Below are 25183 nucleotides of genomic sequence, written 5' to 3' on the forward strand. Positions count from 1 at the left end.
CGGCAGGTGCGAACGCGCGGGTCGTGTACACGGCTTGTTCTCAGACGCGGGTGGGACGTGCGGGATCCCCCCAGAGGGAAGGCGTGAGGGGTCCCGCGCCCAATCCCTGCGCCTGCCAGGGGACGCTGTACACACGCCCCTGGGGACTGGAGAGTTCCAGGAGTTCATGCTGACAGTATCATCCACTGGGAAAGCTCAGGAAAGATTAATCCATCAGTACACTCTTTCAAGTAGGCTTTTGAAAGTCTGTACAAATTGTTTATGTAAAAGGCGGGCACCTAGAGTAATCTCAGCAGGGAACTTTGCAAAAATGAATGAATGAATGAAATGTCTGATCCTTAATTGTCAGATCTCATGAATCCGAACGCCAGCCAGGCACCAGTTCTGTCCCGTCTGGCGTTGGGCCGAAGGGCCCGGCACAAGCGCGTGGCAGAAAGGTCGCTCAAGGAATCCGTTTCTCCGTCCCACTAAAAACTGCAAAAGAAGAAAGGATAACATTGATTATAACACTAGCAAGGCTGCCTTGGTTGGTAGAATTTGTGTAGGGAGGTGGTAGGGTGGACCCTACTAGTATTTTTCAGGGAAAAAAATGTAACTTTTGATTTTGTAAACTACTATTTTAAGAAAGTCCATGGAAATTTAAAGTAATGTGTGATTGGGCTAATTTCTTGCTTTCTTTTTTTCCTTTTTATCATCATGCCAAGATTTTTCCCAAAACCTGTTTTACACCAAAATATTTTACAAAACTAAAAAATCTTCACGTGTTTCTTCTACCTGGGAACTGTGGCTGGCACTGCAGGCCGGGGGGCGCAGGGAGGGTGTTATCAGCAGGCGCTCTTGCAGGAGGAACTTACATTTCTTCTGTACTTGGAAAGGGGAAAGGGAGAAAGGAGAAATACCTCATTTTATCTGCCTAAATCTGTTTGACATGAAATTTTACTTTTCCTGAGTGTACGTTAGCAGAAACGTTCATATTTCAGTCATATTGCTTGGCGGAAAAAAAAAAAAAAAAAAAACCTTCTGTGAAATCAAACCATTTGCTTTCAAATGGAGCAGAGATAATCAGACCCCCAAGGAGGGCGGTCTGGCATCCCCATCTCTGCACCGCGCCCACCCCCACCCGCCTCACACTTTCTCCCCAGGAAACAGACCTGCGGCAGGGGGGGGCGAGCGGCGGAGATGGAGAGGAAGACGGTTCCCCGGGAGGTTCCAGGAGACCGGGGCTGGGAGCCTGGGCGCACGTGCCTTGCGCGCTGCCATTGTGTAACTGCGCCTTAATGGTGGCGGCTTTAATTCTTGCCCACGCTCTCGCCTTCTGGTGCCGTACTTACAACACCTTTCCCCATCACATCGCGGACTTGGAGGACGTCCAGCTCTTGCTCAGAAAGCGCCAATAAAATGGGAAAGTGCGCAATTGATTGATAATACATTTTACAAGAAAAAAATTAAAGGAGGCAAATTGTTGAACTCGCAGATGTGCCTGGCTGCATCCCAGGAACCAAACTTTCTGAAAGACCAGCCCTGGGGTCCAGTGCCCTCCTGCGGGCGTTTCCCAGCCAGGGGAGCCGGGGCCCGGCCGGACCCGCTCAGTTTGGCGACAGCTCCGCGCGCGGGCGACGCTGTCCCGGCTCGTCCTCGCGCGGGGTCTAGCGAGGGGTGCGGGTCCTACCCCCGCTGGCCGGTCGGCTGCGCATCGCGGGGCTCCCGGGCGCCGGCCCCGCCTGCTGGGCCGCCCCGCCTGGGGACCTGCCTGGGGACCCTTCCTGAGACCCGGCTCGGGCGCTGCGGGCCGCTGGGGGTCCCCAGAGCGGCCCCAGGACGCCGGCGGATCCCCCCAACACGCATAGACTCTAATTGACTTATTGAATGTCGAGGCAATCAGGCAGCTCCCTTTTTAATAGCCCAAGATCTACATTTAGACAAAAACAGATCCGAGTTCCTGGTAAAGGCGTTTCTTCTCATCCTGTCACAAGTGACAGGAACGAAGGGAAATAGACCGAGGGAGGGGGCAGAGGAGGGCGGGGGCGGGGGGCGGGGGAAGGGGGAGGGGGAGGAGAGGCGGAACGGGGGGGGGGGGGGAGGCGGCGGAGTGGAGGCAGACGGGGGAGGGGAGACGGGGAGGAGACCGCGAGGGTGGGCGGGGGCCGGGGGGTGTCTGACGAAGATCTGCACCCGGTACGAGCACTTCTGAGGCTTCTAATTAAAGGCGCGCTCGGAGCCCTCGGGGACCCGCCTGACGTCGGCGGGCGCGGGGATAAGAAGCGCCCCGAGGTCCGAGGCGGGACTCGGAGCCGGCGCACCCTGGGGCGGCCGCGGTCCAGCGCTCGGAGCCGCCGAGTCACCGCGTCCCCGCGTCCCGTGCGCTCTGCGAGCCAGGCGCTGCCGGGCATGGAGTAGCGGGGCGCGCGTGGCCGGGCGCGGGGACAGACGCCGGGGCGGACGCGCGGACAGACGGCCGGACGCCACCGCGGCTCCCCGGCGCGGACGCAGGTAACCAGCCGGTTCCGACGCGCAGGTGGCCGCGGGCGGCGCGGGCAGGTGCCGGCCGGGGCTTCCAGAACCCCGCACGGCGGGCGGCAGGAGCCCGGGTCCTGCTCCGGGGCTCCTGGGCGGGTTTAGGGGACTCGGAGCCGGCCAGGCGACCACCGCGCAAAGGTGACGCGGGGAACTTGAGCGCAGCAGCCCCGGCGGGGCGCCCGGCACTGCTTTCTCGGAGAGGGGTGGGCGTGCAGGCCCGACCCGTCCACACGTCCGCCCCCGGGCGGAGAAGCCGCCTGGGTACCGCGTGGCTTCCAAAGGTTAAAGAAAGTTGCGCGGATGCGGAGCCCCGCGGGGCTCGGCGGACGCTGCCATTCGGGCGAAAGTTAGGGGGCGAGCGGGGGCGGGGATGCCCGGGGGGCGGGATGGGGGCCCCTCTCCGCACCGGCTGCTGCGGCTCACCGTGGCGGGACCTCAGCGGGCACCCCCGCCTCCGTCGCCCTCACCTGCGGGCCGGGCCGGGACCCGCGGGGCGCCCTCCTCGGGATCGGTGTCGGGCGCCCGCGGCCCCAGCGGGTGTGGCTGCCCTCCCGCGCCGCCGACTTTCTCTCCGGCCCCTCGCCCTCCCCGCCAGCCCGGGACCCCAGCGGACGATGCGCGGACCCGGGCGCCCCCTCCTCCTGGGGCTGCTGCTGCTGCTGGCGGCGGGGCCCGGCCGGGCGCGCGCGGAGCCCGGGGAGCCGGCGGACCGGCCGACGCTGCTGCGGCTGCTCGCGGAGATCGCGCAGGAGCTGAAGCAGCACCAGGCCGGGGAGCTCGCGCGGCTGCGGCTGCGGCTGCTCGGCGGGCAGCGCTGCGCCCCGGGCCGCGGGCACGTCCTGGACTTCCCTTCGCCGGAGGAGCAGAGAGTGGGTGAGTGTCCGGGGAGGTGCTTGAAGGAGCAGCGTTCTCGAGAAACACATTTCAAAAGGAGAAATCAATTTCGGTCATTGTTTTTAAAAAGAGAATTTCTTTTTAAAGAAAAATAGTAGCAATAGGGTGTCGCCACCCGGCTCCTTGCAGGTAGGTAACCATCCTAGTCTGCTGCTGGCGCGTGCGAGCTGTCGCCCAGGTCACTAATTCCCGCACGGAACTGTCATCTGTTATTTTGGAAGTGGAAGTATTTTCAACTGAGAGAGAAACGTCCCAGAGCCCCCACGGAGGAGCCTTTCCCAGAGTGGCTGCCCCCAGGGGAGTTTCCCAGGAAAGCATGTAAGCTTTTAATGCTTTCCTGACACAATTAGGTCAAATATGATAAGGTCAATTTTATATAGACCAGCTAAAGTTAGGAGTAAATGAAGACTGGCATTAGGGAGCTGTCCCCGCCTCCCCAGCGTGAGGTTCCGAGTGCTCCCTCTTCAGAGGGCTGAGCCCTGTTTCCGGTGGAATAAAGGTGGCATCACACAGCACCAGAGCCCAAGGCGGGGGAATGCAGACTACAGATTACTGTAAAACAGCAAAACCGGAGGCTGCAATCAGAAAGAATGCAGCAGGACTCTTGCTGACATGCCCTGCAGGGAACTGGGAATTTTATCTGACACCCCAGGCTAATGTGTATTTCCATTCATTTACACCAGCCTTGCTAACAGGTGGTCTTAGAGGCATTTAAAAGTATTTCTCGGCCGGGCGCGGTGGCTCACGCCTGTAATCCTAGCACTCTGGGAGGCCGAGGTGGGCGGATCGTTTGAGCTCAGGAGTTCGAGACCAGCCTGAGCAAGAGCGAGACCCCATCTCTACTAAAAATAGAAAGAAATTATATGGACAGCTAAAAATCTATATAGAAAAAATTAGCCGGGCATGGTGGCGCATGCCTGTAGTCCCAGCTACTCGGGAGGCTGAGACAGGAGGATCGCTTAAGCCCAGGAGTTTGAGGTTGCTGTGAGCTAGGCTGACGCCACGGCACTCACTCTAGCCTGGGCAACAGAGTGAGACTCTGTCTCAAAAAAAAAAAAAAAAAAAAAAGTATTTCTCTAGAAAAAGTCATGTTCCATAACAATTTTTGGGGTGCGGGAGGATTGAAGGGTCAGGTTTTCTTTCTAGAGCTCTGAAATGTCATGAGATTTAATTCCCAAGCTCTTCAAAATAAAGGTGTCTAAAAGTGATTTACTGGAACCTGTTTAAAAAAAAAAAAAACTTTCTTCACCCTATAACTTTATGGGCTCTATCTCTATCCTAGTGGTAGAGAATAGACAGGTAATATTGGAGCTTTATGAGCAGTTGATACTATTTGGAGAGAAACACGGCCCTGATTATGTTGTGTCCTATCTCACATCAAGGTGCTCCGCCCAGTGTACTCTGGCTGGTGCAGTTTCCCGTAATTTTCTTCATCGTTCACTTAAGATCACATTTAAGAAATGTTTCATCCAGGCAATATAATAATTTCTTTTCCCTGAAACAGAAATTGTTCCTCGAGACCTGAGGATGAAGGACAAGTTTTTGAAACACCTTACAGGTAAGTTTTCTCCTCATCCCTCACCTCTCCTCCAGCTCCTCGACACCCGTGAGCCTTCACGATCTGTTTCTTCTTCCGCACCCCAGGCCCTCTGTATTTCAGCCCGAAGTGCAGCAAACACTTCCACAGACTTTATCACAACACCAGAGACTGCACCATTCCTGCGTGTAAGTAACAGTTTCAGAACTCTTTATAGAAAGTCCGAGCCCGGTGTAGACAGTGGCTCTCACACCCTGCATGTCATCAGACAGGCCCCCGTGACTCACGCTTGCTGGGCCTGCCCTCACCCGTGCAGCAGGGGTGACCACTGAAGGGGCTAATGCCAAGGTGAAAAGTGTTTGCAGTCACTGGAATATCAACTTCTGAAATGGGCTGAACTCTCCCATTCATGTTCTCCTTTTGTTCATCGATCCTGGCGAGATGCCCCATTTGTCTCCACTCAGCGGTGACAGTCAAACACGTTAAGCATGAGTTGCTAAAATGTCTTCTGCCCGGGGCTCACTCTGGGGTACGAGGCATCAGGTTGGCCTGGACCATTCCGGTTGAGCTTCTTCCAGAGACTCTTTCTTTCTATCAGTAATTATAACCTCATCACACAGGAATTTGATTGCTATTTCAAAATTCCGGGGGGGTTTTGGCTGGCTTCGTCTCCAGTTCTCGCTCAGCCGCATTGCCTGCTCTCCTGCGGGCTTTCCCTTCTCCCCGACCTGCTTCTGGCCGTGCGCCCTAACAGAGCATGTCTTATTTCCCCAAGAGTGGCTCTTTGTGCTCCTCACAAAACACAGGTCAATGACAAGGACTCAGCTAGACAGAGCCCTGAGCACTTTCCGAGCTAGGACTAGCACGTCCCTCTCACGCGAGGCCCACAGGAAGCCAGTCCTGCGGACACCAGGGGTCTTGTCACCTGGACCCTCCGGAAGGCCAGCAGACTAGACTCACCCACCCTGACGGTTTACATGAAGTAGAAGTTTTTTTCTGTGTTTAGGCAGCAAAGTTACTCCAAGTAATAATAACCATCCTCCGTGGGGCTGCTTCTGTATGCCAGGCACACGCCGGTGTAACTTGGCCCAGCGAGGTGGCACCACTGGCACCTCTCACACCGAGGCGGGTACACACTCAGCACACCACACCACAGGCAGGGGGAACCCAGGGCAGGTCTCGGCCCCTCTGGCCATGCTCTTGGCCACACCTTCCTGGCCCCAAGGCCCGCACGCGCTGCCTACGGAGTGTGGTTTTTGTATTTCTCAAGGGCTACCCCAGGGCACCCCACCCCACCCTCTTGTCCAGGCCATTTGGACGTGGGGCACTGTGGCTCCCTGTGTTCTTCTTCTGAAATGGAATCACCTTGTGTTTGAGAATTATTAACCTGCTTCCTGGGGCCAAAGAACCCTGTCGTTTTTATTGCTTAAATATGCGTATATTTTATATTAGATATTGTGTTACAATAACAGGATCACAGATTCTAAACTTGAAGGTGGCCTTTGGGGCATCACATCTCATTCCTGTAATCTGCGGGTGTGGACGCAGAGGGTTCCCAGCGCTACGTGCTGCCACGCAGACTCCCGCAGCACCGCCAGGACGAAGGGCCATGCCCACACCCGCTACCTGCTTTTGCTCACAGTGGCTGGGATGCACGACACCGGACTCCCGGTCACAGCGCGCCCTGGGCCACCGGGGAGGAAGGAGAGCTGACAGCCTGTGCATGGGGGTCGTGGCTCCTCAGGTGGTCTCTGCCTCCGCTTGGCCCCGAGAGCTGCAGAGCAGAGGCTGGACCACGTCAGTGCGGCTTGGGGCTGCATAAAGAACATCCCGAGAATCCTGGAACGTGAGAGCTGAACGGAGCTCAGCGCCTTCTCAGGCAAAGCGTGGCCCTCAGGGAGCTCGCTGAGGTGCAGAACCGAGCCTCATCCAGGCTGCTGCGGAGTCTGCACTTTAGCAAGCTGCCCCGGACGTGTGTCACACCGGGGCCCAGGGGCGTCCCCGACACACCGGGGTTGCACGGGTGGCTGCTCAGCTGGGGTGACAGACATGCTGCAAGTGACCTGTCCACTGACGAGGCCTGCTGCGTCCGTGACGCGTGACCTCTCTAGGAGAACACCTTCTAAAAAGCACGGTGCCACCAGGGAAGAGGAGCGATAAAGCCAGGCATTCAGGTGACCCAGCCGCCAGGGCTTAGATAATGTTTTCCCTTTGAACCCAAACAAGGTGTGCTCTAAATATTTAGGAGGTATATTTTTGGAGGTAGAGTTAAGCTATGTATCTAACATATTACACAGATTTATTGTTGATTTGCTCATTCATTCATATTTTCATTATGAACTCTTCCATTTTCAAGTCCTTCCAGGTTCTTCAGAAATAAGCTCCAGTAATTTATACACTATGGCAGCTTTCCCAAGAACCCCATCCCGAGGAGATTCTCATGGCCACGATCAGTAAACCTCCTCGCGCACTTTCTCTGGGGCAGCACGTCTGACAGTGCGTGGGCCCCCGTAAGCTGTCAGGGAACAGCAGTCTGCGCGCAGAGGCCGGGGAGCGGGCTGGTCTGGAGCAGAAGTCAGCGTGTGGCCTCCTCCCCCACCCAGCCCAGGTCTCCGCTCTGCTACGTGACTTGCTGCCCACTTTCCCTGCAATGTTAATGCAGGCGGCTTCGTGTCACAGTCGGTTCAGGTTGGGGCTCAGTCTGCACATGACCTTGAAATTAAGTGACACAAGGATATGGGAAGACTCTCCTAGGAAGCAAAACCTCTCAGTGAGCTCTGGCAGCCACTGAGGGGAGCAGGGGGCAGCCCGGGCCCAGCTGGGCCGGCGGTTCTGCGTCTGCCCCCAACAGCCGCCAATGACGCTACCTGACTGCTGCCATGTGACGCTAAAGCCCTTGAAGTACCATAAATTATTAAACCAACAACTTAGAGAACCCGAGATTGCACCTGACAGCCTCCAAACTGCTTCTGGGAATTCAGAATATTTAAAGAAATACATGGCTTTAGCAGTTAAGATACCTGCAAAAAAGTTTTATTCAAGTGTTGTCCGAGTAACTGACGAAAGTCTGTGCTTATTTTCACTGCAGACTACAAAAGATGCGCCCGGCTCCTCACGCGGCTGGCCGTCAGCCCGGTGTGCACGGAGGGTAAGGTGAGCTGCGCACGGCCCGCTTTGGGGCACACGCCGGAGACCGGGGTCCCTTTGGGACGGGAAAACATCATGGGAGTTTAGAAACATTCTTTGGCTCACAGCTCCACCTTTGAGTAAAGGTGACACAACACTCAAATTATCTCAAAATACTGGCCGTGAGCGAGAGGTGCCACCCGCTGGCCTGGCCACGGCATCCCGGGCAGTGTCGTGGGTCATCCACGGGTCGTAGGTCACCCACACGGCGACACCGTCTTGAAACACAGCACAGCAGCTTAGCAATTTCCGCACGTGACTGAAGGCACAAACCGGGCACACACTTGAAACCACGCCTCTTCCATCAGCTTCCCCCACTGACACGCACAGTGGGCTTATGACTAACCGAGGCCCTGCAGTTTAGGGCGCCCGGTCAGCGTGGGGGCGGGGCCTGTCGCCATGCCGACAGGCCCATGAAGCGCAGCGTCCTCTTTCATACCCTCTGGGGTAGACGTGTAACCACACCAGCAGCTTAGGACTGAGCTCGCCGTGGCCTCCCCAGGGCTGAGTGCCGCGTAACCGTCAGTCGCCGCACACTCAGGCCACGTGGGGCGGCAGGGTCTCGTCTTCCTGATGCCAGTGCCACAGAATTCAGTCACTCGAGACAAACGCTAATGTCACCGATTGTGCACTCGCTGTGGCGGCTTGTGCGGCACTGCCAGGTGCTGGGCACACACAGGCAAGACCTGCTTCCTGCCCACGGGGGCTGCCCCTCCAGTTTGCCAGCTGGCCAGAGAACCGTGACACCAAGGGCACTGTCTTCCCCTGGTGGCTCCTGGCGTCACGTAAGAGCGGCGCCCTCTCCCACACAGACGTGCTCGCCGGTATTTAGGCAGGTGGACGGATGCATGTTTCTGCATGGCACCCACGGCGACATGCCAGGGGAGAGGAAGATGATGTTTCCATTAACACTCTGCTTCCTCATCTTTACCGTGAAATCACCACTGCTGACAGGGATGAACCAGGCACATCCTTAGAAAAAACTTCCACTTACTTGCAAGCGGGGAGAAAAGTGCCCGCTGCTGCCTCCCCGCACGAGCTAGTCTAGGTAACCCAGGGTGCAGCCGTTTAGCGGCACTGGAACGCTCGGGTGGAATTCACACCGCCTGGCTGGACGGCACCAGTGTCCACGTGGGCGCAGCCCAGGAGGGCCGTGAGAAACACGGCCCAGCAGGCCGGTGGCCGAGGTCGTGATAATCCGCACCCCGGCCCTCGCGTCACTCCCCACCCTACGCGCCAGACCAGAATCCGACCAGGTGAGGAAATGCACGAAAGGCAACAGGTTGAGGCACGTGCTCAGGTTCCCACAAGGGCACCAGCTTGACAGCCAAGAAAGGGGGAAAGCTTCAAACACTGATATTCCTTCCTGTGAGCTACAGTAATTTCGAGCCTCGCTCTGAACTGGCTTGTTACCTCAGTACAGACACAGCCCGGCTGTCTCTGTGCTCTGCAGACAAGGCTGCAGAGGAAATTCCTGTCCCAGAGCCGCACCGTAACCTTGTCCTCTTAGAGGCCGAGAGTCAGAAAAGCAGGGCTTCGGCAGGGACGGGCTCTGCACCTGGGACCTCAGAGCAAACCCGTCTCTGTCCTTTCTGAGGCGTAGTAACTGACCTCTTCAGGCCCAGAGAAACTTACGTTTGCAGCAACCCTCCTTACCAGGCACAGACGCACTCACTCGATCGTCTGGACTTACGGGTCAGTTAAAGCAGCAGCCCGAGCTCTGGAATATTCTCAAAGAAATGCAGTTTTGAGTAGTAAGTACCTAGTTTAGTCTATCACATGCAGCCTAACCTTAGTAACCTGGAAGTTTATTATTCTTTTAAAACTAAATAGTATACCAATGGTTTAGTCTACCACGGACTGCTAGAAACAAGTGTCTGATCCTCATTAAATCATTGCTTTGCTAACCCTGTGAGCACGGAGGCATGAGGCAGCCCAGCCATTTCCCGGACTGCCGCAAATTCTAAATCGTCACGGACTGGATCCCTGAGGGTTCCGACGGCAGACCTAAGACGCAGCACTGTTCCTTAAACTTTGATAAGCATTCACATGCATTTACGGTTTCCATCCCTTCAGCATAGCAGACATGTAGTAACCACAGAACTAAGTTATACAAAATAAAAGAGGCTACACTTTTTGGAACACAGAGAAATATCCCTGCACGCTGAGATCCCTTATGTTTACCAGTGTCCTGTCCTGTGGCTGACAGGTCTTCTAGAATCGCTAAGTGTGAAACCGACTGTTTCTCTCCAGCAGTGAGCGGCGCGGAGCAGGAGCGAAGGCGCAGTACACAGGAACCACGAGAAGTGCCTTGGAAACCAGCAGGGACACAGCTACTATCTTTATAAACACACTCCCTCCTCGACAAGAGATTTATTTTTGCAGACTTCCATAGTTCCTTTGAGTTTTGTATGTCGCTGACGCTGTTTGCAGATACACATTTGGTCATCAGTGAAATCGACGGTGACACCTGCCACTATTTTAGGAAATGAGAGAACGCTGAACATTTGATGTGCAGGGCTATAAAATAGAGACTATTTCCTTTTCCTGATTAGGTGAAGTCACAGAGAATATTTCTTTAGAAATACAGGCAGAATCTGAAACTATATTTTCATATAGCATACAGTAGGATTTGATATTTTATATTACTTTTACAATTAAATTCCCAGAGTTTAATTTGAAATGGCATGAAAATTAAAAAAAGAAACTTCAGGCGTGTTTTGGAGACAGTAGTAACATGCGTGAGTATCTCCAGGCTAATGGCATTTGTCCTCTGTACAACTGTGAACAGTCCTCAGCTGTCGTGCAATATGTAAATACTGTAAATAACACAGGAATAAATGAGGTGTTTGTTATAACGCAGGTCTCCCGCATGACTCCTTCCCTCTCACACGCCCAGCGCCGGGGCACAGCCGTGCAGCTCAGCCAAGACCACGGCGCAGGCGGAGCCACAGCACGGAAAGGGCATGAATAAATGAAACTGAAAGCCCGAGAATTTCTGTAAGGCATAGTTAGAATTTTCTTTAAAGTAGAAGGCACTACATGCTATATGGTGACATAATTTCTTAGGGTGGGCTCTGAGTTGCTGGTGAGGATCCCAAATCAGGTCGTAGCCATCATCCCCGTGACTCTGTGATCACAGAAACATACACTAAGGGGAACCTTACGGCTTCTAAGCAGTCTCGGATTTTTTATGAGATATATTTTAAACAGATCTAGGTGGATTCAATCTTAAAAGGTAAGTTGAATCCAGCACAGCAGCGAGTTTCTTTGTCACGTGGGCCCCTGCAAACAGATGGGCTGTCTGGACACCGCCACAAGGCCAGAGCAGTCAGAGTCCGGCGACTTTTGTTTGAGGATCTGTATTCATCACATACATAAACATTAAAGAAAACCAACAACAGGATTTACAAACATAAAGGAACAGAAAAGAGTAAGAAACTGCTTGACTCTGAGACTAAGTAATTACTGAGTGACAAGAACAGGGTATCTTCTGTTCTCACAGAATCCTGTTTCCCAATGGCTTTAGGGGTGTCACGACCAAATACCCACTCTCCTTAACATCCTGAGTCTTCTGTATGTCTGAGTTACTCCACCAGGAGCAAGGCCCACTCGGTGAGCAAAGCGCCACCATCCTGTGGTGACACGGTGGCCCTTCCACGTGGCGTGGGGGGGAAGCTACTCCCCCTGTCTGGCGGGCACCAGTGAGCCCAGGATCAAACGCCCCTCCGCGCCCTGGAAGCCTCACGGCACTGAGGCCGGCACAGACACCCAGACCAGCAGTCCTGTGTCTCCCCTTCCTCCAAACTCTGCCTGGACTTTTGAGCAATGATCCACTCAGCCTCTGGATGAGCACTGATTTTTCCTGACTACAAGTTTTCCCAGGACTTGAGGTCACCAGCGATGACTGGAGGATCCAGACAGAGAGGACACCACACTGTCACTCACCTGCCGCACCAGGGCCCAGCGGGGTGCTGCCCACCCAGGCGGTGCCTGGGCAAAGCCAGCTCCGGGACAGGGAGCCTCAGACCCCCTCCACGCAGGAGGCACTCCTGCACGGGGCGGCTGCGTGCTTATTCTCACCACTTCACTTCCTAACACTGGAGTAAACGTGCACACGTCACATCACAGAGCATCTGAAAAGGACAAACAGGCAATGCTTCTGAATGCTCCTTCACTTGTCAATAAAAAAGCAGGCAGACACCAGACTCGTATCTCAGTTGTATTTCTGTAACACCCCAGTTTATTATGAAAACAATCTTTTCTGACATATCCATATGAATTTGAGATTATCTAAAAGTACACAGAAATTACCTATATTTGCCTATAAATTTATTAAATGCTGATGAACAAAGACTCATTAACATACCAATATTTAAGCACGCCAACATCACAGAACTTTTTCCAACTTTTTAAATTATTTTTTCCCAACCAAGCCCATTTATATTCGACATCTGGGTTACATGTGCATAAGAAAACAGACCTATCCTCAACCGACCACAGACACACTAGCATTCAGGTGCCGTTCTTTCTGGCTACAGCTAAGTTTGCAGAGGCAAAGTAGTTCAAATGGGAGCAAATGAGCTGACCTCCTCAGGAAATAAACTAGAGAGAAATCAGGAAGTTCTGAAAGTGCTAAAGATCGATTCCACAGATCTTTTTCCTATCGTTTAAATACACAAGTGTGCACTATGGGTGTATGTGAACCAAAACGCTTCTAACCTAGACTGCGAGCTCCTCTGGGGGGGCCGAGGGGGGCCCATCGAGTGATCCACACGCATGTACGCAAGAGGTAGACGAGATTATCTAAGTCTCAAGAGGCTCAGATGACAACCTGGGCCTGAGGTGAGGTTTACACGTCATTGTGTTTTATTCTGTTGTTCTAGACCTTGTTTGTTCCACTAATGTTGCTATTGGGGCAAAGTGGCAGGTTCCAGTAGTCCAAGAACACTTACTATACTATAAACTGTCTGAGTCAAAGATTTTTATTTATTATTCTGCCAAACACAACTGATTTCCAACTGCAGCCATGAGTTAAGATAAGAAACAGTAAGTCAGCTGCGGGAGGAGCCGGGGCTGGGCGCGGCTCCCCGCGGGCGCGCTGCCTGGGGAAGCAGGGGCGCGGGCGGGCGGGCCTGGCTGCCGGGGCCGCCTCAGCGGGCCTTGGCCAAGAACGCGCTGCAGCACCGGACGCACTGCTGGTACACCCTCTCGAAGTCGGAGTCGTTCCCCTGCAAGCACAGGAAGAAGAAAAAACAATAGCAAAAGCTGCATAAAGAAAAAGGTCCTTCAGAAAACCTTAATCTGTTATTTAATACGGCAGGATAAAGACATGATGTCTTCACATTGGCCCTAAAATGTGAGCGGTACTTACATAATAGGGATCTTCAATAATAAGTTGTTTTTGTGGATCATAGCTCCCAAGTAGTTCAATTTTAGCTTTGCAGTTTTTAACTTGATTACTTTTTCTATTCAAATCTCTGTAAAATTGAAACATGAACTTAAGTTTTCTGATCTACGGTTTCAAGTTAAACAGGGACATCTGCTAGGGTTTTATGAAACATCCACATCAAAATCCAGCGAAAGTGACCTGATTTGAAAGGAAACCCAACACTCCGCAGACCGGCAGGGCCTGCTGCAGGCGCACGTCACCGTCACCCCTGCCTCTCAGGCCAGGGTGTCTCACCCGCTTTGTTACACAAAATGTACGCTGCCAGGCAGACAATAATCGTATTTTCTCCTGTGAAATACACTGAGACAATCAATCAAAAGACGTCTCCGAGATAGAACAGGAAGGAACTCAGAAACCCAGGGACCCGAGTCCCAGTCGCACCCGAGACATCGGCCCACGGTATTTCAGGCAGTGTGTGCGCCTCGCTGACTACTCTTCCCTCTTGGACGCCTCAGGCCCCTGCCAAAGCTGAACACTCAGCTCCCCTCTTGGCCACCGCTGGCTTTCACACTGCTGCAGAAGGAAGAGAAAAGCTACGGCAGCTTTTGGTCCCTCCTCCACCGACCACACACATTTCCGCCGAGCGCCAGCGGCCGCTCAGGCACATGGGGCACGTGGGAAAGGAACGCGGCAGCCACGCACCCCACGCATGGAGCTATGGGGTCAGGGGTCGGGGCAGAGGCGGGAAGGGCAGGGAGCCCGCAAGTCTAACGGACAGCCTGGCCAAGGCGGCAGGCAGCAGGCACCGCCACGAAGACAGGAGCGTAAGCTGAGCCACGAAGGGCAACCGGGAGCACGGCAGGGAAGAGCTGCCAGGCAGAGGCGGAGGCCTGGGCAGCGGGCGGGGCCTGCCCCCCCCCCCCACGCCGGCCCGCGGCGCCAGCCAAGGCAGAGGCAGCCTTCTAACCAGACGGTGTGTACAACTCCTATAAGCTACGGTGTAAACGAGAAAAACGAGAACAAAAAAAGTTAAGAATTGAAAAACAAAAATGGAAAATTTATACATTTCAAGGAAGGTCCTAATTAATTAAAAAAAAGGAAAAGGGTGGATCCTTATCTGTTCGCCCCTGCAAAAGCAACTAAAAGCATAGTTTCTCTTCATCAAAAAAAAAACAACCATGAAATGTTACGAATTAGCAGGGATGCAGATTAGTAAATTCTTAGCTGCACTGAATTGTGATGAGATTTGGTCGGTGCCACGAGGCGGGGACGGGGGCTCACGTGGCCATGTCAGAAGCTGTGGCAGGACCCTGCTCTGAGCCCGGGCCTAGATGCCACCACACCCACCACTAGTTCTCTGAACCTGGACAGTGACTTGACCTCACTGTCACTCAGTTCCATCTCTGAGAAGACGGGGCAGGGACACGAAGCTGGGGATGAAGTGCTTTAGCAGGAGAGGTGACAGGGCACCACACTGTCCCTGAACCGTCACAGCAGGGACAAAAATCACTGTCCTGCAGAACAATCATCTCCTCGTACAAACTACACATCACAACCCAGCCAACCTTCCAATTAAACCATGCTAATTGGACTCTCTCTTATCTAAGGGAAATAGAAATATACCTGTAAGTCTAGATTACTCTGAACTTCCTGCTCTTCTAAATAAATAATTCTGTATGTTGTGACCATCATTGTCTATTAAAGTCTTTAAGATAAAAAAGTCATTTTAACAACAAACTACTTGGCCTATCACTGAATTGAGAGTGGAACAGAAATAACACTATAAATACCATTACCTCAGATTGCTTTCATCCATACATAGTATATAATCAAATGTGGCGAAGTCTTCTTTGGTAATCTAAAATTGAATAGAAGTCAAAATACAGTGTTTATATTTATACCATCCAAGCCTAGAGGATCCAAAGCAGTACTTAAAAAACCCTGCTATGTTTGTGTCTGTTACTCAGTAATGGACAATTTAATTAAATGAATAATTTGGGGCACCTTTAAGTTAAAATAGTTAAACCTAGTTCCCAAAATCATACTGCAAAGAAATTTTGTTATTAAGTTCCCTGCAATAATCATAAAATGGTGACTATTCAGACATGACGTTCACACTCCAGCTTCACTTCCTCAGCACCAAAGCGCGATTCGGTCAACACATGAAAACGCCACATTGTTAACCCCTTCGTCCCCACTGAACTGTCATTCTACAAGATGGAGCAGTCCAGGCTGCCGCGCCACAGACGGACCCTGTCCCGGAGCGGCCCGTCCCCGCGGAGCACAGACGCCCCAGGAAACAGGCCGAGGGGCCCAGGGCTGCGGGGACGGCCACTCTGACCGCCCAGTTTCAACCTGACACAGAAGAGGCGTTCCCACTGACGCTGACCGCAAAACTCACCACTGTCCTGACACAGTTTACAGACATAAGCCTCTCTACAATATAAATGGAAATAGTATTTTGTGAATTTTGACTACTGTAAGGAATGACAGAATAAGAACACAGACATGCTGTTGAACAAAGGTGGAAACAGTTTCCAAGAATATGACTTCAGTAATGATCTTCCTCACTAAAAAAACCCTCTAAAACATCCTTGTACAGTAAAACTACATAGAAGATATTGAAAATCTGGTTAAACAAAGTAGTGATACTCCCTTATAACAATCAGTTGTGTAAAAGAACAATAAATATACTCATTACTCTGTTAAAAAAGAGAAATTTTGGCTCCTACTGTGTACTTCCATTAAATTATATGTTAATAATTACAGAGGACTGTATTTTGTTAACATTCCCAAGGCACTAACTTATTTCAAAACCTATTAGAATACATATTATAATATTAAATATTATATTATTTCTCTAAATTAATCATGTGAGAAATGTCCTAGACTTTAATATTAAACATTTTTTAAATTCTGGATTGACTGTAATTTTTTTCTTAAAGACTTAGTAACTGTTACATGATTTTTACATGTCAAAATAATTAAGAAGAGAAACCGCTAAAACTTACATAAAGAATGCACAGAAGAGGATTCTGCTTGCAGCTCTAAATGAAATAGCTTGTACCAAATCAATCCTACCACCAAGTAGAAAATGCATATAAAAAAACAAACTACCCCTGTGAAATCCTCAGGACACTCCTGTGAGGAGCAGGCTCCGTGGCCAAAGCCTCTCTCCCAGGGCTCGGCCCTGCTGCCGCAGCACGCAGGCAGCCCCAGCCTGCAGGCAGAAGGGTAAGCCTGGCTACGCCCTGATAAACCCTATTCACAAAAAGGATGCCGGCCTCCACCTGCAGATCCTGACACGGAGCAAAGCTGAAATTCTCTCCCTCACCGCCAAGAGCATTTGCTAATTCTGGGCACTGACTAGGCCTCAGAACAGAGATCTCAAATTGTTTAATAGTAGAATTCTTTTAACTCTTAAAAATTATTTAAGCCCTATGTTATGGTTTGAACATTCCACCCAAAGTTCATGTGTTAGAAACTTAACCCCCAGTGCAACAGCATGGAGAGGTGGCCCTTGAAAAGGTGAGTGGGTCATGAGGGCTCTGCCCTCACAAATGGATCGATGCCTTTATCTCCAGAGTGGGTTCCTGCTACAAGGACCAGCTCACCACCGCCCCCTCTCGGGTCTTTGCCCGTCCACGGGGACGCTCCGCAGCAAGGCCCTCGCCCAGCGCAGGCCCTCCGTGTTGCACCTCACAGCCTCCAGAACTGTAAGAAATAAATTCCTGTCCATTATAAATTACCCAGTCTCAGGGATTCTGTTACAGCAGCCCGAAGTGAGCAGATGCCAACAACAAAACAGAGAAAGCAGAACAGAAAAGCAGACTCATGGAGGACCCAGATGTCAGCGTCACCACACTTTACACAAAGTAACGGTGATGGCAACATGCAGAATGTCGCCAGAAAATCAAACAAAACTTAAATAAGTGAATGAAATAACAGACACTCGGTAAGTAGAGGTTTACAGACTGCTTAAAAACAGCAGAAGGATCAGTGTGTCAGAAAATAGGTCAGTAGAAAACCTCAGACTGAAGAACAAAGTAAAAAGGATGGAAAATAGAGAAAAAAGCACACGAAATGCACGTTTGGTAAACACACAAGTTGAATCCCAGGTGAAAAGAGAAAGAGGAGAAGTAAAATATTAAGAGTTAACAGCTCAGAATTTTCCAAAATTGATGAGAAACATCAAGCCACAAATTCAAGAATCATACTTGGCCTCTCATACTACACCTGCTGAAAACCAAGTAGCAAAAGAAAAACTTAAAGACAGCCAGAGAAAATGACAGATGACAAAAAGACAACTGATTAGATGAATTTTCTAAATGATAAGCAGAAATACTACCAATCTTCAGTAAATTTTTAGACGGCAGAAAAAGAGGGAGTGTCCCCAACGTGTTTTACGAGGCTGCGCGACCCTGACGCGCATGTCTGACACTGGGTGACGTCCAACGGGGCCCCAGGGTGCACGTCCCCCTCACAGCGGCACTGTCTGGAGGAGCCCAAACCAGAAACAACCCGAATGTCCATTAAGGGTTGAGGGAATAGACTGTGAAATGATCTCGTGCCCAGAAATGACAACGATCAACTACTGCTACACACAACATGGAAAATGTCACAAGCAAAAAAAGCTGACAGAAGACAGTATGTACTATAATTCCACTTCTAGAATGAATTTTTACTGTTATCTCCAGAGGAGCGAGGAGCGGCAGCCAGAGGACCCCGAGGCTGCATGCACAATCTGGACACAAGAAAATGAAAAGTTTACTGAAGAAAAGTGCCTGATAAAGTAAAACTCTCCATCTACCTGACAGAACTGAGAGCTCACGTACTTCAGAGACTGACTGCAAGAGTCAAAAAGAAATAAGCACCCTAAAAAAATTTATTAAATCTAGACTGAAAATACTGGGAAAATTAAGATTTTAAGGAATGTAGTTAAGAGTAGCTATCACACAAATTGTGGTATTAGTAAAGAAAAAGAACTTACAAACATAACAAAGATCTGATGTGATACTGATTTATAAAACATACCTTATTAGTACTTCAAAATTTTGAAAAATAACATTATTAAGAAAATTTTCAAAAAAGCGGCAGAGAAAAGAAAAATGCAAGAATCAGATTCTGTGCAAATACTACTTCCAATCTGGTAATTAAAACTGTTGTTGAAAGTAAGTTTCTGGCTTTGCTTTTTTAAGGCGTATATATTTAAAATACATCATTTGCATCTACTTTTATTATATACTTAGTGTATGAAAAATAATCTGACCGTAACAACATAAAACTTGGAAGTATGAGTGCCTATAATTCTGAAGGACTACTGAAAATAAATCTATATTCTCTGAACAACTGCAAGTAGAAATTGGCAAGGTATGAAAAGTCTGAAGAGACAAGAATGGATAAATGATACTGTTCATCAGAGATTGTATATCATCACAGCCAGATTATGAAAGCACTTAAAATCTTATTCTCTTTTAAAATGCTTTTATTCCTCTTCATTTATATATGCTATTTGTTTTTCTATGAACCATGAGTCCTCAAATGTCATGAAATGGCTAATAACGTTTAAAACATTCTACATCCTAATTTAACTATGAGTGATGAACCTTAATTTCATACTTAACCATCACATAAGAGTTTAGTTAGGGTATGATAATTTTTTGTGTTAAGAGTTTATAAAACTATAAATATCATTTTCAATTTTTAAGGTACTAAGTGTATTTTTCTGCAACTGGCAAGTATTTTATTGGAAAGAATCTTTAGCTTGTATTTGTAATTAAAAAATGCAACTCTGTTGAGTACTTTTGAGAATAAATTAATTCCATCTTGAGCATGTCTTTATATTCAGTTTCATGTGATTTTATAAGGTAAACTATGAATAACTTGTTTAATATCTACTATACCAAAGTGGTAGTATCTAATGCCCAAGGGTTATCTGGTCATGACTGGGATACAAATACCTTCTTGCACTATTTTAGTATAGATGATGTATTTGAGCATATTTGAATATGCACTAACCAACTTTCAAAAATTTGTTTGCAGATCATGATTAAGTCCTCGAATTATTTTTCCAACTTCATGTTTTTGAGTAGGACATACTTTCCCAGACAGCATACTGTAATTGTGTGTAAATTTGTACACAATTGTGTAATTGTGTGTAAAGTTCATGCTTTGCCTTTCAGTAGTATTGTGTTTTCAGTGTTGTGAGGTAAATAGTGATTATTGCAAATGCTTAACTATTTGGATGCAATAAATTTGTGTAAAACTTAAAAAAAAAAATGTTCAATCTTCTGCCCCATGAAAATTCCATTTCAGAAAGAGCCAGTCCTTAAGTACTTAATTTAAGTAAAGAACTCTTAGAAAATCAACTGCATTTTCCAATGTATAACATAAATACAAGGCTGTCCTCATTTGAAATTGCAGTGTGTGGCTGATTTTACTAAACTTCACACTTAAGTGTGGCCTAACAGACTGTAATTACGTGTCCATCATGGTATCAGCATGACCCTGTGTTTCTAAGGCACTGTACAGTTGAAATAAGGTTTTGTATATATTATGTAACTTTATTCTAGCAACAAACTTGTAATATAAGCAGAATAATCACCATGGCCTAAACGCATACCTACAAATTACACCACCACTCAGCTCTAGCTGCCAGCCAGGCTCTCTCATTATAAATTATTTAACTTTTATATGCATTTTAATAAGCAAAGTCCAAAATCATGCCAGTCTTTCAGCACCGAGTATCCAGAAGGAAACAGTGGGCAGACTAAGCATCCTGTTAATACGCAAGTCTGGCTAAGCCTCGCACAACTTCCCAAGTGACGGGACTCTACGTGTTAGAAATCGAACAAGAGCTGGTCTACCTGTCTCGCGTTATGGGCTGTGTGAATGCCATGATCTCTCAGGCAGCCCACAGCTCTGGAGTCGGGGGCCCGGCCCACGTTCCAGTCAGAAACGGCGCAGCTGTCAATGACCCACTGAAACACAAAACACACGTCTCAAGTTCAAGGACGGTACCTGCCGGGCAACGTGGCTCATGGGAACGCCGTGCCTCCTCATGCAGCTCTGCCCCCGGTAGTCAGGGGGGTTCCCTATCTCATACCCCGAGGTCGCAGCGCGGTCTATCCTCCACTGCAGGGGAGAAAAACGAAAGATTTTGGCAAGTCCCTGCCCAGAGGCACTCAGGCTGGCCTCCCTGAGACAGTGAGTGGTACTTACGTTGTCTGAAACGTTCTGATCAGCTACAAGTTTCCTGAAAACAGCTTCTGCAATGGGTGACCGACAAATGTTACCTTAAAAGAGAGGGGCAGAAAGAGAGAAGTTAGGTTGCTGGAAGGGGAGACGCCAGCTCCGTTAGTAACCACTTCCCGCACTCGGCACGGAGGCTGTGCTGTCCCCAAGGAAGGGCCAAGGCCAGCAGGACTGTGTGATGCCACTGACTCCGGGGAGAGCAGCTGGCCAAGCCAAGCTCAGCGACTTGACACCAACTGTCCAAGTACTCAAAGCATAAACGACACAGGCATCAGAAGAACTATTTTAACCAAAATCACTGTTTTTCTTGTTGCTACTACTGACCCAGAAGTGAATCATGAAATCAATGAAGCGGATTGCAACCAGCTTATTCTAAAGTGAAATACAACAGAACAGAATTCAATACACAGCCGGCCCTCGGTACATTGGGGGACTGGTTCCAGAACACCCCATACCCAAACCCACACATACGCAGACCCACAAGCTGGCCCTGCAGAACTGCGTGTGGGGAAAGTCAGTCCTCATGCATGCGGGTTACTCACCCCACGGACACTGACACTTCTGATCTCTATTTGCCTGAAAAAAATCCACCTATAAATCGGTCCTTGCAGTTCAAACCCACCTGTTGTTCAAGGGTCACCTGCATGCATTTTTAAGTATATCACACTGACAAGGATATTGTTTCGTAAGACAACACGCAAACAGTGCGTGGTGCAGGGCAGTCTGACCGTCTCCGCCACCCGCAGGCTGGCGCAGCCCCCAGGCCACGCGCCCCAGTCGGTCTGTCCCACAGCAACACAAAGCACTCCAGCAATCTTGCTGAAACAAGGAGCTCCGTTCTTTCCTGCCATTAGCCTTACCAATGAAAAACCTTTCATGCTTCTCTGTACTTCAGTCTCAAAAGGGTTTGAATAAATGCTTTGAAGGAATAAAATTTTTGTATTTCAAAACCATGCAGTTCTCACTGTCCTGTGTATGGCTGTCACATAAAATGGTATTTGTCTACATCAAATCTTCCCAGAAAGCAACTATTCACCACCTGACTAGTAAGGGCACGCCCCTCCCTCAGCCTAATCGCAACACCACAGCCGGTGGAGACTTCTTTTTAATCTTAAAATAAGATTTCCCACCTCTGCGCAAACCCCTCCAGCGACTTATCTCACTCAGGGCAAGCCCAGGCCTCCACATGGCCTCCAAAGATCTGGACCCCAAACAGGTCCGAAAACCACGGCTCGCAGCCACCACCTTTGTCTTTGTGTACAGCCTACAAAGCTAGTAATTTTCACATTGCTGAGTAGCTGAAAAACACTCAAAAGTGGTGATGTGAAAATTATATTAAGTTCCAACTCTGGTGTCCAGAAATAAAGGTCCATTGGAACAGACCTGAATTCAATTGTTTACATGACAACAGGCTAGGGCTACCTCCCCCCTATACCTTTGGTGTGACCCGCAAGTCTAAAATATTTACTCTCTGGCTCGTTACAGGAGTTTGCAGACTCCACTGTATTAAGGAATTAACTTCTCCCTGTACAGATATCTAAAATGAGAAAACATTCATACAGATTATCTGCTGAGTCCAGGGACAGATGGGCCATCGAGGCTGAGGAAATCCCCCTGGTCAGTCGTGGCTGCCACAGTGGCTTCCCTGCTGTTCTGGGGCACAGCTACTGCTCTCCCTTCACCTGCTTTTCTCTGGGCCCACGGGGCTTCTCCAAAACGTCCTAGGCTTGCTTCCTCACTCCTTTAAGTTTTGCTCAAAATCGCCTTCCAGGTGGGGCCTTCCCCGACCGTCCTACTCAAACAGACCACTCCCACCCCCATTCCTGCTTTCTCCTTCTTTTAACACTTCACAACAGCTGACTGAGCACACCGATGACCACTTGCTATTGGCCAAGGTAGAATACAAGCGCTAGAGAGGAGGAAATTTTTCCCATTTTGCTCACTACAATATATATCCCCAGTACTTAGAGTAGTGCATGGCATACAGTAGGTGCTCAAAAAACAATTACTGAATTGAATTGACGATAAACACAGTAGTCCTCCTTTATCTGAGGTTTCACTTTCTCTCCAGGGTTTCAGTTACTAGCAGTCAACCTCAGTCTGAAAATATTAAATGGAAATTCCAGAAATAAACAATTCATAAGTTTTAAATCTTGTGCTGTTCTGAGTGGTGTGACGAAATGTGCTGTCCAGCTATGTCCTGCCCCAGCAGTGAATCTTCCTCTTGTGGGGCATATTCACACTGCCCACCCACGAGTCACTTAGTAGCTGTCTCAGTGATCAGATCTACTGTGGTGGCATCACAGTGCTCCTGTTCAAGTCACCCTTATTTTACTTAACGATGGCTCCAAAGTGCAGAAGGAGTGATGCTGGCAATTTGGAGATACCAAAGCGGAGCTGTAAAGTGCCTCCTTTAAGTGAAAAGGCGAAAGTTCTCCACCTCACAGGGAAAGAAAAAAAAAATCCCATGCTGAGGTTGCTAAGATCTACAGTAAGAACAGGTCTTCTCCCTGTGAAGTTATGAAGAAGGAAAAAGAAATTCCTGTTAGTTTTGCTCTCTCACCTGAAACTGCACAACCGCAGTGCTGAAGTGCCTAGTTAAGATGGAAAAGGCACTCAGTTTGCAGAAGACCTAAGTAGAATTGAGCTAATTGGGTCTGGTACCACCTACGATTTCAGTCACCCCCTGGGGGGTCTTGGAACGGTATGCCCCGAGGAGAAAGTGGAACTGCTTTATGTACAAGCACATACTTCCCCATCAACAGCCACCACGGGACATTAGACCACCACAGTCACAACACTAAGCTAAAATAAACAAGGCAACGGAATACTATTTGGTACCCAACCTGAGCTAAACTACTGTTTATGAAACTTGTTGATTTTATCAGTCAGCCTTCAATGAAGCTCTTAAAAGTCAAGTGATGCCCACTACCCAAGTGAAACAAGGTGAGCCTTCCCCTTCTTCCCTCATAAAAATGAGCTTCAACAAATGCCTAGTGAAAGTCTGTCATACATTGTCCTAAAGCTGGAAATAACAATACAAAAAAGCCAGTTATTGCCCTCAAGAATATTAAATCTAGCTGGAATCTCAACAGGCTATCAAATAATTAAAATAAAATTTGTGTAATAAGAGATGTTTTAAGAGATCACATGAAGCAACCATTGGAATGGGAAAGCAAAGGAGGAAATATAAATAAAATCAAAGGCTTGCCAGGCAAAATGGGCACCCAGTAATGGAGGCGCATCAAGCCTCTGAAGTGCTGGAGAACTGCAGAAGGTTCTAGAAGGCAGTGCCCAGAGGCTGTGGGTGAGAAAAGGTAAAGGAGACAGAGCAGGCAGGGTCTGGTGGGCTCCTCTGCAGGAAACGCGAACTGGTAATATTTCCAGGAACCGCACCGCTGACACCTAGGCCTTCCCCTCTTAGGGCGGAGGCACTGAGGAATGTAACCGTGCAGTGCTCCACCAAAGAAGACCCCTGAAAACTAAAGAAACAGTAAATTCTACTTTGAGTAAGGAAGGAAAGCCAATTCGAGCTGCAAGGTACCTGAAGATTAAAAAAAACTCCTTCATTTCTCACTTAGACAAAAGTTACACAGGGACCTGGGGAATCAGTTTTCCCAGTCTTGCCTTTTACACCCAAGAAACCCCAAAACCATAGCAGTTCAGGTCCCTTTAGCTCGGATCCATGTCTGAGTATGAGCTAAGGAGACCGGCAGAAACCCAGTGTCGTCATGGTCCTCAGGAGGCCCCAAAGAGAGCACATCAGTCCGGTAGCCCCAGGCCTACCTGGGCACAACGAAAAGAACCCTGACTTGGAGGGACTGTGGCTGCACACGCCAGGGGACCCGGGTGGAGGCGGCTGGGCAGGGGCTGGGCGGGGACGAGGAGAGGGGCAGGAGAGGAGCTGAAGAGGGGCAGGGGCGGGAGGGGGGCCGGGCAGGGGCGGGAGAGGGGCGGGAGGGGGCCGGGCAGGGGCGGGAGAGGGGCAGGAGGGGGCTGGGCAGGGGCGGGAGAGGGGCAGGAGGGGGCTGGGCAGGGGCGGGAGGGGGCTGGGCAGGGGCGGCAGACGGGCGGAGACGGGCGGGGGCAGGGGAGGCACCGGCAGAGGCGCGGCACCGGGCCGCTCCAGCCCGCCCTCGGCCCACCAGGTCTTCTGGTCCCCGGGCTCCTCCCGCTCACGTTCCAGGACCGGCGGCGCCGCCCACCGCCCTCAAGGCCCACCCAGCCCTCCGGGAAGAGTCAGAGCGGGCGTCGGCCGGCGCCCTCTTACCCAGACAGACGAACAGCACCGACTGGGGCACCACCTCCGCCATCTTCCTGCACACGGGCGCCGGGAGACCGCGTCGGCCAAACTGGGCGCCGCGCACGCGCACTGCCAGCCTCCCGCGCGCGCCTGCGCAGTC

The 25183-nt window shown here is 50.1% G+C and overlaps 2 protein-coding genes across 3 annotated transcripts; one reads left to right on the top strand and one right to left on the bottom strand.

Annotated features, from left to right (window-relative positions):
* The first annotated feature begins 3131 nt into the window (after positions 1–3131).
* ALKAL2 (ALK and LTK ligand 2) lies at positions 3132–8966 on the top strand. Its single transcript, XM_069493891.1, has 5 exons — positions 3132–3390; positions 4916–4969; positions 5056–5136; positions 8037–8101; positions 8853–8966. Exons 1-5 carry the CDS (start codon positions 3132–3134, stop codon positions 8964–8966), a joined length of 573 nt encoding a protein of 190 aa, XP_069349992.1.
* Positions 8967–12359: 3393 nt separating this feature from the next.
* On the bottom strand, positions 12360–25162 carry ACP1 (acid phosphatase 1). Of its 2 annotated transcripts, none has more exons than XM_069495283.1 (6): positions 25051–25107; positions 20748–20821; positions 20547–20660; positions 15323–15384; positions 13509–13614; positions 12360–13365 (listed from the first exon to the last, which is right to left on the bottom strand). In XM_069495283.1, exons 1-6 carry the CDS (start codon positions 25091–25093, stop codon positions 13288–13290), a joined length of 477 nt encoding a protein of 158 aa, XP_069351384.1. In that variant the 5' UTR covers positions 25094–25107; the 3' UTR covers positions 12360–13287. The 2 variants fall into 2 exon arrangements, with proteins under 2 accessions (XP_069351384.1, XP_069351385.1); XM_069495284.1 differs by lacking the exon at positions 20547–20660 and adding an exon at positions 20393–20506 and having other exon boundaries at positions 12361–13365; positions 25051–25162.
* Positions 25163–25183: the final 21 nt, after the last annotated feature.

This window comes from Eulemur rufifrons, chromosome 19 (genome assembly GCF_041146395.1).
Source record: "Eulemur rufifrons isolate Redbay chromosome 19, OSU_ERuf_1, whole genome shotgun sequence".
Classification (NCBI taxonomy): Eukaryota; Metazoa; Chordata; class Mammalia; order Primates; family Lemuridae; genus Eulemur; species Eulemur rufifrons.